The sequence below is a fragment of the Plectropomus leopardus genome, chromosome 9, assembly GCF_026936395.1.
Source record: "Plectropomus leopardus strain MGB_pleo_1.0 chromosome 9, ASM2693639v1, whole genome shotgun sequence".
Lineage (NCBI taxonomy): Eukaryota > Metazoa > Chordata > Actinopteri > Perciformes > Serranidae > Plectropomus > Plectropomus leopardus.
In genome coordinates, this window is record NC_142184.1 from 23,623,278 (window position 1) to 23,644,390 (window position 21,113).

The 21,113-nt window shown below is 37.4% G+C and overlaps 1 protein-coding gene across 2 annotated transcripts in view; it reads left to right on the forward strand.

Annotated features, from left to right (window-relative positions):
* The window catches only part of cntn3a.1 (contactin 3a, tandem duplicate 1), a 155,694-nt gene that overhangs the window by 86,896 nt on the left and 47,685 nt on the right, over positions 1-21,113 (forward strand). For both annotated transcript variants that reach the window (XM_042491562.2, XM_088082284.1), the window contains 4 exons: positions 3,185-3,280; positions 16,182-16,385; positions 18,507-18,609; positions 19,037-19,221. In XM_042491562.2, coding sequence (XP_042347496.1) covers positions 3,185-3,280; positions 16,182-16,385; positions 18,507-18,609; positions 19,037-19,221 — 588 coding nt within the window. The remainder of the gene's footprint in view (positions 1-3,184; positions 3,281-16,181; positions 16,386-18,506; positions 18,610-19,036; positions 19,222-21,113) is intronic.

The following is a 21,113-nucleotide window of genomic DNA, read 5'->3' on the forward strand; positions in this document are numbered from 1 at the left end:
ATTTATGATTGCAAATTCATTCTGACTTTATTGTAAAATTTTAAAATAGTTGGTAACTTTAAAAAAAAAAAAATCTCCCTAACTCTAAGTAATTGATGTCAGTTCATGTTTTTTTTCCCTTAATTTTGGTCATTGTAAAATTGGTCCTAAATTTAATCGGTGTTTTAAAAAAATAAAATAAAATAAAATAATAATAATGATAATAATAATAATAATAATAATAATAATAATAATAATAATTAATTACAGTTAAAACAAAAAAAAAAAGAGAAAACAAAAAAAGAAACAAAAGAGGCAAACCATCAGGGAGCAGACTGACCAGAAGATGTAAAGATTTTTTCAGGAACCACCCACATATTCTACACACAAAATGTTTGGCTATATAACAGTTGAGCACAATCTTTTTGCAGCAAATCTGAAACCACAGTTGACCTACGGTAGGTAGCAAATTATTTCTTATTAACATTCAGAGGACATCGGTGTGCAAGATATTTACTGAAACCGAAGGACTCACAACATCAAACCATTCAGAGTCGTACTTACTGCAGCTGCAGGGACGTTACTGTGTGACTCAGCGGCTGGTGGCCCTGCCAGAGCAGCTATAGTGTGATATGTTTCCAGATAGCTTTTTTGCCTGCTCTCTAAGCCAAGAGTATGTGGAGGCAGTTGGAAAAAAAGAGCAACTTAAAAAAGACTCATTTTGAGAGACACTAGTGTCTTGGCTCCAGGGATTTCAATGTCAGCTGGTTGTTCCGCCATAAGTGGATCTTCTGAAATTTTGCACAGACATTCAGGGTCCCTAGAGGACAGATCTTACTGACTTTAGTGATCACCTGCTTTTTTCTGTAGCATCACTGGCAGGTTGGTGACTTATGCAGTTCTGAGTGAAACGTCACAACAATTAAAGGCCTTTTTTCACAGCAGACATTCCACTGTAAGAAAAACATAGTTTAAATCATAAAATTAATTATGGCTTTTCATTTGGCTGCTTTGATTTCTGGGTCTTGATATTTTGTATACTGGCTGAATATAAGACTGATTTAGAGTATTGACCAGCAAGTGATATGGTTTGGAGCTTATGCAACAAAAATTTAGTTTCCAATAGCCGATAAACTGAATCTGAACATGAAGTATTAATAAATGAATTTATTCATAATTCAATTAAAATGTAAAGATGACTGAATGGATTCTAAAATGACCAGATATAAAAACACCATTTACAAAAAAGTTGGGTCACTGTGTAAAAACATAAGTAAGCATTTGGAAACTGAGGACATTAAATAACTGTTGAAAAGTTTGCCCGAGCATCAAAGTGCAGGTTTTCACAGCTGCTAGCGTGGCTGTAGATGTTAGTCTTGTTTATAATTTGTTGGTGTAATCGCAATTTTTTTAAATAAAAAAAGATGAATTAGGATTAATCTAATGTTTTCATTATCCAACAAAAGTTTATCTCTGTCGTTTTGGATTTCTAATGCTGACAGCTAATATCTGGGAGAAATGGATCTACAAATTGAGTTCAGTTTGAAATTTGGCTGAGAGAAGCAAGATTTTTTTTAAATGACATTTTTTATGGTGTTTATTTCATTTATTCATTTATTTTTTTACACAGTTACATTATTGAATTTATGTGCCGCTGTAGCAAAACAACTGAATTGTGTTCCATTTTCCTCTGAGTTTAACTACCTACCAGTCAGAGTTTCTACAGTTGCTATGGGTGCTTCACCATCCGCTATATCCGCTACAGGGGATAGTGACTGCAAAGAACTTATACTGATACCGTTTGGTAACGAGGGATAAATACTGGGAAAAACAAAGCACTATCCTTTTCCTGTTTTGGTTGTGCAATGGTGGCACACTTATTTTGCGCCGTAAATCAAGACCTTCTTTTTCCCAGGAGATCATACCTGGTGGTATGACGGAATTGAATAGTGAAAAGCACAGTGAAAGCGAGGTTCATAGGGAACCAATCTTAGCATCAATGGTTTCATTTTTCTACAGCCATTTCATTATGCTGTCAACTTACAATTCATAAAGATAAGTTAAAGCAAAAAACTTGTCTAATTCTACATTGAGACGTGAAGTCAAGCATGGCATTACATGAATGTCGTCAAAGATCAAAAAATGATTGCTTTTGCGGCATACACGGCATGAAAAGGATAAATTAATACATTTCTCACATTCACTTTGGAGCTTAATCACTTCTAGAGGGATCTACAGTGAAGATGGCTTGCAGGTCCAGAGGGACCCTAATGGTGCCCAGTCTGTTCATGCACAGTGAGGCTTCATGCAATTGTTACCCATGGATCAGCCATAGCTGTAGAATTGGCCACTGAAGCATCCACACAATCTGTCCGCATCAAATATGAAAATAACTTAATGATCTACTCATTAATCTGTGAAGTCATACAGAAGCTTTCCGCTAAATCACAGCGAACAGAAAGAAAGCTGCTTTCAATAGTGATAATGTAATACCATTCTGCTGGATGCAATTTTCCATTACTCACAAGGTCTGCAAAGATCACGTACTGTATTTATTTATGCAGAGACTCATCCTGCTGTGCTTGTACACAGGAGGTGTCAGTTTTGCATTCTTCCTCCCTGTTTTTGAATTCAGTCTTGATTATGTCATTATATGGCAGCCGCATATGGCTGCACTGCCTGCGATATCTCCAAGAGCCACAGCAGGCAAGAAAAAGCAAAGTGTTCAAGGATTGCTGTCTCTATTTGCTTTCTCTCAGCAGGTTGTCAACAAGTAATCGGTCTCCATACAAATGATGTTTCAGTCTTAGTCATTTAATTGTTACTGGTCTGTGTGCAGTGGATGAAACACAGAAAGTGATAACAATGCGCAGTTCCAATTAAATTCACTCATGTGTGACTTATACTTGAGGAATTGCTTTCTGCTCCAGTCAGGAGTGTTTAGTTCTTTACAGCACTTTGTCTAAATTTATGCAAACATAGCGTGTTTCATGACAATATGCAAAAGTTCTGCATCATATGGCAGTGTTGAACTCTGGTGTGAAGCTTTGTTCTAACCAGATACGAAATTATTGAGCAGCCACAGATATGACTTGGAGTGCATTTTTACTTCTGTAAACAACTGGGCATGCCCTGTGTGCTTATGGCTTTTGTGAAGAATTCATTTATGACTTTTGCTCTATTGCTTTTGTGTTGTGCTTTACAGACTTGGAGAACTTCAAGACCCAGAGAAGAAGTCCGGTGAGGGTCCGTGAAGGTCAAGGAGTGGTCCTGCTGTGTGGCCCACCACCCCACTCTGGAGGTAAGATGGCCTACTTTTAACTTCTTGGTCATGTGAAGATGTTTATTTTAATCACTACCCTACGCAATTATTAATTTGGGCTTCTGTTCAGCAAAACTATGAGTATCAGGACTCATCTACTGTTTATCTGGGCAAAGTGGAAGTCACGTTTGTGCTCTCCCACTCAGATCTCCTGGCTGTTTGTTTGTGTTGTTGAGGTCAGTGGAGTGAGTCATTTTTACTTTGGGACACTCGGGCCTGTCAGCCTGATTTTCAATGGGGGCGAGGAAAAACTTTGGCATGCAGACTGGAGAGGCTGTCTGTGGCTGGGGCCCTGCCAAGCTGAGTAATAGAGCTTCTCTCTGAAGGTGCTTTGTTTGCTTCACATCAGCCCTTTGCATCCATGACATTATCATTGGGAGTTAGCATCCTGTGCTATTAACTCCTACACAGGGGTCTGGAGATGGGAATTTAGTTCTACCAGTGAGCACAGCTGAAGCTAATTCTCCAATGGAGAATCTGGATGAATAGTGCACACAGCAGTGGTGGAGAGGTTTCAGCTGTTATTTTTAAAGATGCATTTTTGAGAGTGTGATGGAAGTGTTTTTACCGTAAGTATTTACTGTTTCAGACCAAAATATCCCACTCATTCTGTTTTCTTTTAACAGCATTGACTTTCGTATATCTTATGATGATCTCTACAACTAGTATTTCCGGTTGAGCCAGGGTGTAAAATGTCTTGTGTGTTACTATTAGAAATATTATTTTTTTTTTTAGTAATGTATTTCTGCCGGTCAAAGCTGGGAAATAATTCTGTTCTATCGTATATTAACATTTGGTCAGATGGAATTGATCATAAAGTCTTATTTAATACTGCTCCAAATTAATGATTGCAAGCACACTAGAATTAAAAGAAAATGTGCAAAAGAAGTTATTTAGGCATTGATTTTACATGTGTGAAATGAGTGCTGTCTCATGTAATGTATAAGAGTTGAACACAGTTAATTGTATCTAACATGGTTTAAAATATAATTTTGCTTACATTTGACATATCATGATCATAGACTGCATAAATGATAGCTCTAACCACCTTGACAACACCTATTGGTTTGTTGATTGCCATTTTAAAGCCTTGAGTTCAGCATTTTGGCCATCACCATCTTGGATTTTTAGAGCCAGAGCCATATTTGAATGAGAGGAAGGGGCTCACCCTAAAACTAGCTGCTATCTATCGTGGTTAGCACGATCCATTTACAGCTATCGTTTATTTTGATAATACTAATACAAAGGTAGTTTTCGGAGAATGATGATTGACTGTTGTCTGTTGTCTCATTTTCCCGACACTTTGGGTTGGTTGTTTGGTCCGACTACCAATCTTACAAAGAATATATATCTTACAATTTAGCATCTCTACTGATTAGGTCAGGCTTAGTAAAGATATCATGACATAATTTTACATACTTGACATAACTCGACAACATGCGTTTTAACATATAGATGTAACTTTAAATAACCTGGTAGTGCATATTGGTTTTTCATGGGACACAAACCCCAGTCTCCTGCATCTAAGTCCTGTCTTTGTTTGACCTGTCCACCACCCCAACCTTCCTCCCTATATAGGTATAAGTATGGAAATTAAATGAGAACAGCCTTACTACCCCATTGAGGAGCTGCTAACAAACTGAAAAACAAGCACTTAAAGCTTTGGTTGCTGGATATTATATGTAACATAAACACAAATTGTTAGTGTTATTTGGGGATAAACTCGAGGCCACCAATGCACACTGTATGATACTGTGTGAAACCACGCTGTTCAGCTGCCGAGAGGGAATGGGATGAGGTGCCTTTTTTTTTTTTTTCGCACATTCACTTGCAAACCTCAGAGTACGCTTACATTTGTAGTGCTTTGTTCTGTAAATGTTATAATGAGACATCTCACATTGTGTTGACAAGAAAAGCTGGGACAATGAGCCATATGCTTACATTTGGCAGTGTTGTAGCGTAATGGCTTCTTTTTTTTTTTTTTTTCAGACACATCCCCTGTGGAAGGTGTCCAAATGCCAACACACACTCCGGCCAGCTAAAAACAAAACAGCAGCATTGTCAGGAGTGTTGGGCTGTAGTAGCAGTGTCATGACAGTGTCCAAAAATATTTTGAAAGATTTTGGCAACAACAATTTAAATTCAATAGTTTGTTCATTATTCGAAGGGAAACAGCACAGCCTTCGTCAGGACAGTGTCCCATATGCAAAATTCTGTCTAGTTTCTTTCTAGAACCTTGATGCACTGTCTGTTGTGAAGGCAATCGTGCAGGCACCAGGCTAATGTTTACAATTTGGAAGAGGCAGATTGCTTCTTTTATGTGAGTGCATTTACAGGGAGTGTGGCGCTCCCTGGGCAACCTTTCGGATTTTAGCGATGAGTGTAAGAATGAGTCAACATTGACTGACTTCTCCTCGGAAGCATTACACGTGCTAAATCCTTTTGGGTAATTTGCAAGCAGGCTGCAAGTGCTGTTTGCAAGCCAGTCAGAAAATGGTGGTGTTGAGTAACCAAGCATTAATTTATTCACTTGGAAATGTATTGATGTAGTTTAATGAGTCACCTTTGAGTGGAGAACATAATCCATTGTTTGTGTGGTTAATGAATGCTGAAGTCCATGTAGGTTATACCATTTTATGCCTAGCTATGTATTGTATTGTGTACATAGTTTTAATTGTATTCAGTAGTTGCAGCAGTGTTTGATCTGCTTTAGTAGGTCAAGTCACTTATAGTTAAGTTTCAGGTGTTCAGTATCTACTACAAGCCATTGTTTCTATTCAGAGCAAGGGATTCATTTTTTAATTTTGTATTCATATTGTGTGAGAACAATCCTTATACTTTTGGCAAACTGAGGCCAGAAAATATCAATTAAAGTGGGATGACATGTCATTTTACCAGAGTATAAGGTACAGACTGTCAAGTAGACAATTTTTAATCAAATTATTTGTTAAATGTCCAGATTTTTCCTGATGGCAACTGTTCAAGGACACAACTACTACATGTGACATAAATAACTCTGCCCCTGACTGGCTTACCCTGACATTCTTAACCCTCTGGAAACGGGACAAATTGGCTTGATTTCTTTCAAAAAAATGGGAAGAAGGCAATTAGAAACTAAAGAAGAAATTATCCAGAAATTTATCATAAAAGAAATCATAAAAAAAAGTAAGTTACATGAAAATTAGCAAAAACAAAACAAAAAACAAACAAACAAAAAACAAGCAAAAAAACTAAAATAAAACATGGTAAATTACAACACAAAAAAATGATTTTCAACACATAAAATGGTAATTTTCAATATAGTTCTCTAAAAATCTTTCCCTAGTTTTTTTTTTAAATTTGTTGAATCTACTAAGTTCCTGTGGGATGTTTCTTGCCAAGTTGCTCAGTGCTTTTTTTTACCATGTTTTTGAAAGAAATCAAACTGATTTGCTTGGGGTTCAAAGGTTTAAACACTTATTAAAGGTGTATGAATGCAGCACAAGAACAGTGACATCAGTCCAGGTATCAAAGGGTTAACCTAACCCAACCAGTGTCACTCCTCATGTTCAAACTTCACAATTCCAATCAATGAAGGCAATGAGTAATGTCCTAGGAAATGCGAATTTGCTGGATGATTACAGAAGAAAGTCAAGTTTTTACTTTCTACATGTTAAAGATTTTGTTAGATAAAAGAACAAGGCCAAGGGAAATAAGGGACATTTCAGGCACTTAGTTATTTTCACATTTTCTAACCTCAAAAATGATTCAGACGTTACTTGGCTTAAGTGAACACTGGAAGTGTTTGATAACCTTGTCTAGGTGTTATAAGACTCATAATGTAAAAATGACACCTGAATTTTAAAGCATAGAAACACATCTGAAGATTAATGAATCTAACTGTATTCATGTTAACAGGAGGTGGGAGCTTCACCCCTGTGAGAAACATCACGTGTCATTTAAAAAAAGAAAAAAAAAACCCTTTTACCTCTTACCTCCTCTAATCATGTGAATTATCTTCATGTTATTTTTTTCACATTTAGTCTTGCTGTGAGTGGCGCAGCTTTTTTTCTTTTATGGATGATGAAATGTTTTGTATGACCTTTTTACTAACAGATGTTTAAACCAGCAGGGGATTCTATATTCTGTGTCATCTTTCGTTGTTATACTCTTATGCAATAAGGAGACTTCAGGACACCATTTTTATTTAAATCAGCATTAATAATGTAACATCTCCCTTTATAAACTCATTTTCATAACATTTAGGGGAACTCCCCTGGCTTCTGATGTTGCACTTTGCTCAAGAACTCCAGCTGCTTTGTTGTGACTGCGATCTTGCAGAGTTGACAACATCACATCTCACAGATGTTTGCAAAGAAGTGTGCCACAGTGTGTTTGAGTAAAAATGTGACTAAATCATTGGAGATACTATAACTGGGTCTTGATGTTTTTGTCTTCAGGGAAATGTTAATAGACTTATTCAGTAACTCCCTTCAATAATTCATGCTCATCTTGTCTGTCATTTGTTACCAAAACTTGCTCCTTTTTATTTTAGACCCCAAACTCCCTCTGGACCTTTCTCCAACATGACACTGATCATTTGGGACTATAGTCCTGGAGGGGTTGTTGTCAGTAACCAACACTGTTACATTGCACCTGGCCCATATCTGTCACATCTAGTCTCCTACGAAGCTTTTACCTGCTCTAAAAAAGGAACGACAATGACTCGCACACTAATATGAAATCTGTAGGCCTGTTAAATGCTTTGCCAACATTTTATTATCTAGAGAAAATGCAATGGTTATATTTTTAATGTCACAGAGACAAGTAAACAAACATTATATTTACAGTAAATGCTTTCTCTCATTACATGAAAATATTATGTTATGATTTTAGATGTTTAGATGTTAGATGTTTTAGTATTTGCTTTTGCTGCTTGTTCCATGAATCAGTTTGCAGAATGGCCCTTCTGACTTATGTGTCAGTGTTATTGAAGTGCATGCATGCCGGCTAAATCACTGAAGGATAATGGTTGTCATGCACCAACTATTCTTGAGATTATTATTTTTTTCTTTAAAACCATCTTTTGGATTATTCTTAGGTACAAACAGAATCTACGCACACTTGGGTTATTGTGTTTTCTTCAATGCTATAGTTGTAGCATTGTTGTTATAGAATATACATTACAATTCAATTTTTTTTATCATTTATAATAATTTTTAGTAATTATTTTCCTTATTTTACAAAGTGCGGCACTTCTTCTGCCACTAGACGGCAATACCTGTGACCAGTCACACCTGAAGCACTTTTTGCACTTACTAAGGGTTTTTTTCCTTAAGTCTAAATTCTTGCTTGTGTTGTACGTCGCTTTGGATAAAAGCGTCTGCTAAATGAAATTGTAGAATTGTAGAATTGTAGAAGAACTTATTGGTGAATGAGGGCGAATGTAGGAAAGCTTGTCTACAGGGTCAAGGTGATAGGAGGCAACAAATATGACTAAAAAAGGTTTTGTGCACACAATTGAAGTACACATAACAGAAGTGTAAAGGAAAAAAACTAAACTGCAATCTTGGCTTCACAGAAGAACACTTGACTTATACAACTAACTCAAATCATCGATAATGTTAGACAAACAAAACCAAAGATAGTAAATAAGTTTGTACTGCTATAAATTAAAGATGGAACAAACTTTGTCAGAAATACATGAGTGTAAATGTGGCAAATCCAGTGTGTAGGGTTTAGGGGGATATATTGGAAGAAATCGAATATGGTATGATAAGTATGTTTTCTAAAAGTCATCTGAAAGATAGAATTTGTTTTTTTTTTGTCTCATTACCTTAAAATGAGCTGTTCATATCGACTTAGGGAGCTGGTTCTTGTTTATGTAGATCGCCAAGTTGTGCCGCCATGTTTCTACAATAGCCCAGACTGGACAAACAAAACCAGATAGGGACATTTGTGTTTCTACGTTTTTACATTCCTACATTTTTGTGTTTTTGCGTCTGCCACCTACAATCTGCAGTGACTCACGCTGATTTGTAATGTGAAACTGCTTCATTGTCGCTAGAAGCTTAAATGAACTGGTCTGTTTACTTTAGAAAAGAAGACATCTCTGCAGATAATATAGCCCCAGGTAAAAACCTCCGTAAACAATCAACACTGAAGGAATTCTAGCTGGGAGAAGTCTTAGCTAGTTTGCCATCTGCAAATTAGTGCAAGACCCCACCAAATCCCCTAAATCACACTAAATCTTACACACTTCACCTTTTAAGTTGTTCTTACTACAATCCTCAATTCAAACACTGCAGTGGAAATAGAATGATGTATAGACTGTGCGTGAATGAATCAGCAATATTACAAAATTACTAAAATAAGTATGGCAGTCTTATGTCAAAGGCACACATCTGTCTTTTTCCAGGAACTATCTGTGACAACAGACCGTCAGAAACAGTTTTTTTCCTTCTGTTTTTCCTCTTTATTTTTCTTGAGAATTAAAAAAAGAATGAATCTGACTTGTTCAGAAAGTCTCGTTTGGATAAAAGTCAAACTAATTAATAAATGTGATGTCCAGTCAGTTGTTGTAACTTTCCGTTGAATGAATTAAAAAAAAAGATAAAAAATGCCATAGATTTTGTAACTCCAGGAAGTAAGACTTTTTTCTAGGATACATATTTTGTTGTAATAAATGCTCAGAACTGATTATCAATAAAACATGCAAGTCCTCTGATAGGATAACATGAAACACAGGGCTGTTGTAAATCCAATATGCATAGTCAATGCTCACACACTGTCAGCATTCATTTTACTTGGGTGCATGATGATTAATTGCTAATCTTGGTCAAATTCATTCAGACTGGGTCACTTTGCCTCCCTGCTGTTTTTCTCATATCAAACAAATACAGCCAGAGCTGCTTTTGTCTGACCAACCAATAACATACAGCCTGCTTCTGTTTATACCAGCAGCCCATTCATTCCTCCTTGTTGCGGTGGATAACAGGTGTTCTCTGGAGACCTTGCACAGTGCTTGGAATGATCCGTTTTCTGACAATATTTTCAGCAGCTGTCATTGTAGATTATGCCTATTGATGGAGATGTTGAGGATGCTGAGATGTGCTGTAGGATGAATCATCTCCAATTTTCAAACAACTTTGCTCAAAGGCTATAGCCTGACCATATCTGCTTTGGTAATGATATATCCCCTTTAAGTTGCATGCTCACACATTCATACCTGCACATACTGTACACCCACTCACATTACAATCACAGTCTCTTGTCTTCAGTCAGCCCTTTCTTAGACTACAGGTATGAATGGCTGTCCCGCACCTGGTCACTCTTATCCACTGAGTACTTTTTAAAGAGAAATAGGGCTGCAGCCAAGCCTAATTCTAATTTTTGATTCAACAGATTTATTATTATTAATAAATTATCAATCATTTGGTCTCTATATGTAAGCACAGTGTGGAAAAATGCCCATCACAAGTTCCCAGACCAGATGATGACATTTCATATGTCTCGTTTTGCATGAGCAGCAGTCCTAAGCCCCAAAACACTCAATTTATTATCACAGAGGAGTCAGGAAATCAAAAAATGTTTATATTTGAGAAGCTGTGCTAAAAAAATATTACTGAAATGATTCATCAGTAACAAAAATTGTTATTTTTCTTTAATTACTGTTGATCAACAATTGAAAAATGGATTAATGCAGCTGTAAAAGCTGTGAAGGAAAGTAAATATACATATAATATCATAAATAATATATATTTGGAAATGTATCCTGGGGTCCAACACAAAAAAATACAATTCAACAATTGTGTACATTGCATATATTCAAGCATCCCATGTTAAACACAAGCAAAATCTGTGAGCAAAATAAAACAAGTTACATCATGTCATTTACTAATCTTTCACACAGTCAATTGCATTAAATGCTATTTTAATGTTTAATTGAAAGTTACTCTAGTATAAAATTTAATAATGTGATTTGGTGCAGAGTTCCATTCTGTAATGGCTCTGTAAATAACAGTAGATTTGAGGAGAATTGTCCTTGGTCTAGGTGGAGATAGACTAAACTGGTCTATCTTGTCAGACACTTATGTACTGATGCACTCTAGCTTTTTTGTAAAAAAAAGAAGGCAAAAATTTAAAACCATCTTCATACCTTGAAGCTGAAGTATCAACAGAGAGCTAAATTTGTTCTCAGATGTTTTTAGTGTAAAAACAAGTTTTGTCCTCATTTAGAAGAAAACATTGTGATATCTAGCCATCTCTGTACTCTCATAAATATAGTTTAAGATTTTAAATTGGATTAGAATTAGCAGAGAGATTTTGCTGGATATTCTTACACTAGGTAAAAAGGAATATAAAGACTGAACTGAAAAATAACAATAAAAAGAGATTAAAAAGATTTTGGGAAATACGAGATGCATTCATGGAAACAATACGGATGCAGGTGTGACAAACACGTGATACATGCTCTAATCTACTTACAGCACTATTAATGTAGTGTTGCTCATCTGAAATACAGAAAATCCTGACTGGCATTTGAATAGACTCCCACAGTGTTGGAAAAGTGAGAAACATGTTCTCATAAAGGGTGACGGGACATAATTCATGATCAGCGCAATACAGCCTGCCTTAGACAAGGATCTGCCTCATCTCCCCTTTAAAGGATTTCAATATCCCATGCATGATTCAGGAGGCCATTATTTCATTTTAACGATGCCTCAAAACCCTCCAGACAGCTGCAGGAAGTAGTTTGGTGCAGCCAGGATGCTCTAAAACTGTGAGGCAGTTTCATGTTGCACTTAAAGAATGACCAAAATATTGTCTTGTGTCCAAAAGGAGCTCCGGTGGTGTTGTCCCACTGCGCTGAACTGTATTTGCATTAGATGTCAGTCTGTGTCATCTTCTGCTTTGAGAGGGGTCTGAATGACTGTGGTTAGTCCAGCACCTAATGCATCTGACCTCCTTTCACTAATGGAAACGGGCTTTTTAGATTTACTCAAGGCTGAAATCACTTGTTCTCTCTTTGCAGTGCATATATCTCAAAACAGAGGCTGCTCTCTGGCCAGTAACAACACACATAGCTCGCAGGGATTTTTCCCATGTGCGTGACCTAAGCCATTTCATAGAGTGAACTTGTTGTGTGTTATGAATACAGATAGGTAGCCCTGGTTAATGGCTGCTACTGTCTAGGGAAAAGACTTGTGAGTACAAACTTTGACACAAGTTGTGCATATACTTTTCTTTGATACAGTACACACTTGTGCATAAACCCACTCTGGATTCAGTATGTCCTTGGCCTGTCATGTTGCATTTTGCTTCCCTCCTCTCAGATCATTAAGGGAGAATTGATGCTGCCTGTTCATTATACAAGGGCTAAATGGAACCACAATGAAAATCTGCCACTCACTGTCAGTCATGATTGCATTATTCCATTACCGCCCATCTGCAGGAGGCTCTCAAGTCAAATACTCAAATACAACCATTGGTACTTTCCACTTCCTATTTCCTGCTTCCTGTTTCTTACCATGAATCTTTAACTAACCAATTAGTAACCTCTTATTTGCTGTTGTTCCAGTTTGTCATTCCCTGCACCTTTGGAAGATATTGTTTCAAAAACAGACATTAAATATACATGACCTTGTCAGGATGAGAGCTGGAATATATTATTTAGGGGAGAGAGGATATTACAGCTGTTCTCTCTGCGGGTCAGATGGATCAAGCCAAGAAGTTACAAAAGACAGAGGATAGGATGCAGTTCATGGCAGTAGGAAGCAAAATAGCTAAATATTGAAACTGTAATGCAACTCCTCCTGTGTCTCAAATCAGTCAATAAAAATCATTACAGGAATAGTTCAACTTTTTGGGAAAAACACATATTTGCCTTCTTGCTGAGATTCATGAGAGGAATGAAACCAGGAAACATTTAGGTCAGCATGACATAAAAACTAGAAACAAAAGGAAACTGAGGCTCTGTCCAAAGGTAAACACTTTTTAAAAATGCTTTCAACAGAAGTTTCTGCCTGGCAACCATTGATGATAACAACCCCCCAGAGAGTTAATGCTCTGGGCTGAAATCTGATTCAGCAAAACTGCAGATTTTAATTTTAAGGTGTAGGTTAACCTTTTGAAACCTGAAGTGACATGAGTTGTCTTGTGCTGCATTCAGATGCATTTCACATGCTATTTGACCCTTTTAAAACCTTGGCAAATTGGTTTGATTTCTTTCGAAAAAGTGGGGAAATGTCCCACAAACTGGAAGAAATTAGTAAAAGATGTCAAGAAAATTGCCTAAGAATTTTTTTTAAGGAAATCATCCCAAAAAAAGAAAAGAATATCAATATTAATATTAATTTTATAAAGAAATATTTACATTTCTTAATAAAATTATGTTAGGGAAATAATATAATAAAATATATTAAATAAATATATATATTTCTTTCCAGCTCTTTTCTGAGGTCATTATTTTTGTTGTTTTTTATTTTATTTTTTGCTCATTTTCAGGCCAAGTCTTGTTAAGTTGCTTGTTGCCTTCTCCCCATGTTTTTGAAAGAAATCAAACCAATTGGCTCAGGCTTCAAAGGGTTTAACAAACGCAACATACTGTGATAATTAGTGAGTTATTAAGGTTCTAGAAGGCAGAATGTTTACCCTTGGACAGAGCGAGGCTTGCAAGTTCTCCATTTCCAGTCTTTTTATTTAATAGGACTGTCAACAGTTATTCTAAATTTGGTTATGTAATTGAACAAAAAAAAAAGAAGAAGAAGATGTTTGATTGTAAAAAAATCAATATTTCAATATTACATTGTTAAAAAAACCTTCACTATTGGACTGTCTGCCTTGTGACTTCTGACATGGATTGTTCATGTCAGTGTGAGTGTGAGACAGCACCTTTCAGTCCTCACTCAAGCACCAACTATGGCATAGAGAGAGAGGGAGAGGTTTACAGTCTGTCATCGTTGCATTTTTTTATGTTGTAAAGCTTAGGTGTTATTTGTGTGCGGAGGTCAGCTGGGTGAAAAAAGCGTCAGCGATGATGTGTTTCATGTTACCCGGTGAACTTTTGCTGCTGGAAAGGCAGAGAGCTCCTGGTGTTAGTGCCACAGGAGGAGGCTGGGCGCCATTCATCTGCCCACACTGTGATGACACAGAGCTGGTTGAAAATCTGCAGTTTCCTTTCAAAAGACATGCTTATGTTTTTTAAAAAGAAACCAATAAAAAAACCCTGTACAAGTAGATATGTCTCAGTATCTCAATATTCTTATTGTTCAAACCTTATTTTCAACCTATTTCAGAAGGAATTATTGACATCTTGAAAATTTTTGGCTGATTTTGACAGCCCTGATGCTAACTTAAACTTCCATTTGTACTTCATATTTACTGTGCAGAGAGACAAATATGTGTATTTTCCAAAATGTCAAGCCTTTTTTTTAAAAGTCAGTCCTTATCTGTGAATGAGGTTGTTAGTGGATGTATGAAGCAGGGTTAGACTGTATACTTTAGTCATATATTTGTACCTCTCAAAAAGTGTATTTTTGGAAAGAAAGAGGCATCATTGGCACAAATCAGACAGACAGATGTGATTACTCTGTGTGATCCGGGTTTCAATCTCATGTTGTGTTCTCGGGATGATCACAAGGTCAGGTTGTCCTCTCCCTGTCCCGCCCACACAAAAACATCCACTCTGTACTTGTACTTGTTGAAAAGGAGCATTTTTCACATGCACCTCACAAGTTCTCAAGATTCTACGTCCCGTCGTGATTTGCAAGGTTTGCAGTAATATGTCAAAGCCCACACATCCTCTTGCCCCCTAAAGAGCTGCAGTGAAGAACACTGAGTCAGTAGATGAGTGTCCAGCTCACGTCTCAATTATTCCCCGTACTGTAGTGCCGAGTCATCGCTTAGACAAGTTTTTACCAACGGCCAAGATTGCTTTTGGGACAGGGATGCAATATGGTCCAGAGCAATCTATCCTTGTGTCAATATGTCAAAACACCATCATTCCTTTTTATAATGCTGCTGCTTGTTAGTGCAAAGCCTCTCTGACTGCACTCTATTTGGTTGATAGTACTGGGAGTCTTTCCCAGAAGTTTTTTTTTATTATGGATGATGAATAGTAGACTAGGTGTTACCTTACAGAATAACACGATATGTAATACGTTGGTTTTATTGGGCATTATACAGTTTCTTATGCAGGATCTGCAGCTTAAGGGTTGATTTAAGGTCCTCTGTTGCTACATGACAGCCACAAAGGGCGATGCTAGTTGTAGTTTTTTTTATATACAACCACTGTCTCTGTGTTTTCAAATAAATTCTTATCGGCTAGTAAACCTCAAGAAGAGGTATGAAAAAAAAGGAAGATGAAATAAAAGAAGTAATATGATAATATAGTTAAAGACATGCTGCTTTAAGCTTATTTTACACTTGTTGAGCTCATTTTGTACAAATATAACATGTTCTTCCATTAACATGGAAATTCTGCAAGAACAGCCAGGACCGTGGGTTAAAAAATGTGAAGGACTGCCTCATTTGGATCGTGTTGCAGAAAAGACCTTAACATTCCTGCTGTTAATCTAAATATCTACTTCTCTGAGTCAATCATTCGTTCTCTCTGTATCATCACTCTAACGTAGCGAACCTGTGAAACCTTTATCATATTAAGGGCATTTATCCAACAGTGAGTAAGAATAATTGCTCTTCAATTATAAATTGTGTTTTTAATCATGGAAGGCTGGCACTCGGTCCAATCCACTAATTGCATTATCCCTGAAGGCATCCACTCACACTGAAGTGATGAGACTGCTGATGAAGCCTGCTTTATCTTTACATGGGAACAGATGATGTATAAATACAGTATGTGTTTTTCACCTGTGCCTTGCGTGCCTGACTTTGTTCACAGAACTGACCTTCACGTGGATTTTCAACGAGTACCCATCGTTTGTCATTCAGGACACGCGGCGATTCGTGTCCCAGAAGACGGGCAACCTCTACATCGCCAAAGTGGAACCCTCTGATGTGGGCAACTATACGTGTGTTGTCACCAACACAGTCACTAAGAGCAGTGTTCAAGGACCACCAACTCCTCTAGTGCTTCGGGTTGATGGTGAGAGTTTTACCCATCTTATAGAAAATAAAGTAGGGAAAGAGTGATGAATTGTTTTTGTTTCAAAATCAAAATTATAGGCAGTCCAACTTTCCAGTTGTGACTTTAATTAGCAAAAGTCTGGCAAGTTAACAGGAAAGAGGTGAAAGTTTTACCTGGCAGCCATTGATTTTGCCAGCTGCTGGCTAACTGTTGCAGCAAATTTAATCATCTGTAGCTCATTTATGTGCGTGACTTGGCTTACAAAATGAAACTTTTTGCTGTTGTCTAGTTTATGTTCACTATACTTTTATTCTCTGACTAAGATGGTTTTGCAAAAGAAAACACGACTCAGTCTGGTGAATTCTCAAAAGGATTGTTATCTTTTGTGTTAGCTAAACCTGCACAAATAAGACAAAAAGAACCGTGTAACTCACAAAGCACATGCAAAGCATAAAATGCATCCTTGCTGCGCTGCCAAGCAAATAGCATCTCAGTGCTCCTGTGCTATTTGCACGTGTATAAATGAGGTAATATGCATACATTTGGCGGCAAATTGGCCCCTGAGCCTCATTGCAAAAACAGTCCAATTCACAATGATCAGCACTAATAAACAGAGGCAGTTGCACTGAAGTTATTAGCATCTTCAGAGAGTTGATGGTAACTGAAGCACACTAACAGACTGGGATATTAAACCCCAAATGCAGTTTCTCTCTGTGATGTTAAAATTTCTCGTCTGAAGTGAAGAGAGATGCCTCTGCATTTCTTTGATAATGACCTGTAGCTATTAGTCTAAAAGTTTGAATTTTCTTTTTGTCTCTGCCATTGTTTTGCCTGACATATTCTTGGTCCTAAGGCAACATTTTACTTTGCCACGTGGTTAATTGCAATCAAATGCAACAAAAGGCAAATTGAACTCAGCTGTTCATCAGTATCTTCTGTGAATTAGACCTTAAGATGGGACAGATATTTGTTGCAATTGATGCTCAATTCAAGGTGATATCTGTGGCCGCAATCCATTCTTTGTGAATTCGCCCCACTGTTATTAAGAAATTTAAAAAGATGTAAAGTAGGCTGTGTGGTTCTGTGGGGCTTATGATGGTGATTAGTAGATGTTTGGTGATAAATAGATCACCACTACAGGACTAGAGTGTGACTTGTAAAAAAATTAAAAGAGCACTCTAAAAGCACTGACCTCAGCTTTGGCCAAAGCCAGAGGAACATTTTGCTGCTCACAATAGACATTTCTTTGTCTCTGACAAATAAATCAGCTTCTTTCATGGATATTACTAAATTCTGATCTGTTTCTTCTAAATCCCCCCGAAGGAGAAAAAGGAGTAAAAGAATGAATCAGTAGGAGTTGTTTTGCATTAATTTTGTTTTGTACTTATGTGCTTCTCAGAGGTTCCTCAGCTCTGAGAACAGATACAATACACCGGGTTGAGACTTGTTTTGACTTTTCTTTGGATGTTAACATTATTTAAAGAGCTGATTACTTCAGACCAATAATAAGCATTTTAAGATCTTAAATTAGGATCAGGCTGAGACAAGAGGAGGGCTATTTCTCAGGAGCTGAATTTAAAAAAGTATAAGAAAATGTTCAAAATCTCATAGTGATGTTATACTGAGCTCGGTCATGTCTTGGAGACATAGGCTAGACATAGAAGAGATATTATTTTGAATTTTCCTTTCCTCTGGGAATGCCCTATGTCACAATGTTAAGAAAAGTGACATATGATATCCGTCACATGATTTTGATTCAATTGAAATGTTTCTTCCTTGGTCCATGCTATGCCTTTCATGAAAATATTTATAAAAAAAATAATAGTTTTTCTGTAATCCTACTGACAAACAGGCAAACAAACCAAACCGAAAACATAACCTCCTTGGTGGACACAAAAATAACATTTTAGGTCACAATCCCAATAGTGGTCAGAAAAATCTCAATTAGATGTTTTCCCCAAAGCCACTGGCCACAGTCTTGTGTTCAAAGACGTAGAGTTATAATTTTTTCAGCTAACACAGTCATGACCTAAACTTTCTTTTGATCGTGTTTCTTTGTGACCTTTTCAAGCCTTGAGCTGAAAGAACTCCCTTCAGACAAACATGGCATCATTTCTCTATTTCTCTTTGTAACTCCAGGTGTGATGGGCGAGTACGAGCCAAAGATCGAAGTGCAGTTCCCTGAAGTTGTTCCTGTTGCTAAGAGCTCAACTGTCAAACTGGAATGTTTTGCACTTGGAAAGTATGTCCCACTGTGTGTTATTATACCACAGTCATATCTACACCATTAGTTGTTGTATCAATCTAAGCTGCATGGTAATGTGCGAGGATCCTGTGAAGTGACTTTGGGTGCAGAAAATTTCTCATTTTAATGACTCCTTCTTGGGCTGTACATCCAGAAAACACTGAAGGAAAAACTTGCTAGTTTCAGATTAATTAAACATGCTTTATTAGTGTTTTTCAGAATTCACTGGTGTCATATATGTATATCCCCCTGAGCTATTTCTCCAGATAAGATGATCTTCAGGGGTATTTTTCATTCTGTGGCCATGCTGTGTGTGTGTGTGTGTGTGTGTGTGTGTGTGTGTGTGTGTGTGTGTGTGTGTGTGTGTGTGTGTGTGTGTGTGTGTGTGTGTGTGTGTGTATGTTATTTTTTTCTGTGTCTTTAGTCCAGTGCCAACCATCAGCTGGAGAAGAGTGGATGGAGCCTCTTTTGGCAGGAAGGTGGACATAAATAAAGCCAGCGGAGTTTTAGAAATCCCTTACTTCCAGCAAGAGGATGCGGGAATATATGAATGTGTGGCTGAGAACACAAGAGGAAGAAACTCGGCTAAAGGAAAGCTGTCTTTCTATGGTGAGTAGGAGGATGGTTTCTCTGACTTTGATCTAAAACCGATCTCACTTCACATTTCTTGTCTTGGGAACAAATAATATCTTGTGCCTTTAACCTGTCAGTGTTCTTCCATCCCGACATATCATGTACATTTATAGACTTTGACCAAATTTTCTACCTATTGATTCATAGCCTCCGAGGTTCACTACAGCTGAGCCTGATTGAAAATCTTGCCGAATAAAAGTGTAGCTTTGGTGCGAGTCTAACAAAAAAGTTTAATTTGTTGTCATGCAATCTGCAGCTTTTATTAGAAGCCATATATAACTGCATCATATAGTGGAATGTGGTAATAAATTAACCTATTACCAGTAGTTCATTTCTGACAAGCTCTTTATTGTGCCAGAGGCTAACAGGGGGCCGGAGCGCACACAGATTTATACCACCTTTCAGGGAGAGGTGATTTTTCCCTCACCAACACTGGACTTATGGGCCGTATTCTGAGAAGGCTTTTAATGGCCCTTGATGAAGGATTTTTATGGTTTCTCTCTCCATTATTTTGCAGTTTATGCATTGATGATGTCTGCCCACAAGGCCCTGTAGGGATGTGCTTGACTGAAATCATCAAATCCAGATTTTTCTTTCCTGTGAAGGAGGGAGCCTTTGATATGATAATAGAGTTTTTTTGCGGCACCTGTGGGTAAGATGAAATGCTCATAGTACCTGTAGGCAGGTTGAGGATTAAACATGGCTTACTTTTAAGGGAAATGCCTGTTCAGAGAGCAGTATAGAATCTGAGCACTTGGTCTTGATGACTTCGAGGCTCTAAAACAATGGGAAGTGGCATGATTATGTTAAGGTCATTTTGTAAACAAGGTCAGAAGTTTTCTACAACCTGTAGCTATCACTGTCTTGGTACTATGTTGCATGGCCCCTGCACATTTTCTCTGCCATAGTTGTGTGGAAATCATGTTTCTCCTTGTAAGATTTAAGTCCTGTCTCATCTCAAAGCCTCACAGACTGGCCGTCCGCCAGGTGATAAAAATCTGTAATCTCATTTTAAACTCCCATAGACAGGAGCTTGTGGGACATCCATCATCTCTGTAGAAGAATAGGAGAATCAATATGGGGATGTGGTGTTTGCGACACCCAACCAATGCGGGTGCAGGAACAGTAAGGGGTGGCCTCTCTTTCGATTTCCCACTTAATTGTCCTTCTGTAGTTTCAGGGGATTTATGAAATTAGATCATGGTTTAGCAGATGACTGCATTTGAATGGGCTCACGCACCATCAGATTGACTTTGTATAGAAGCCGTTTGCATCATGTCTTCCCTTCCATTATGTTATCTCTGACGGCCTCATTTGTAATATTGCTAACCGTGTGCCATGCAGTATTTGTTTCTGTATGATGATGTATTTTCAATTCTGCACCGCTAACTCGTTTCCGAAAGTGTTTATTGCGCAATTTCTTTTCATAAAAGGAACTTAAAGTGAGCTTCTGTTTTTGATAACGAAATATTATCTCACTTTTCATATGGGGCTACTAAACACTTTGTCTCTGCAGGCTTATTAAATGTTACTTAAATGAGTCAGAATTTGTTCTTACAAAGTAAAATGCACTTTAGGCAGTGCATGCAGCACTGTTACTGAAGATAGGAAATACAAAGAGAAATAATCAGCAAGAAACACCTTCATTCTTTTGGAAACACACTGTTGTCTTAACACTCGCAGACATTTTTTCTGTCATCTAATGGTTTCGTGATTTTGCCTTTTAAGTTGACAGAAAAAACGGTTTCTAAACACAGACTGTTCTGGACAGGATACGACAGTTAACTTTTCCCCAAAACAAAACATAGATCCCTTTCTGAGCACCACATAATGACTGATTTAAGTTTAACACGCATAGCCACATTATG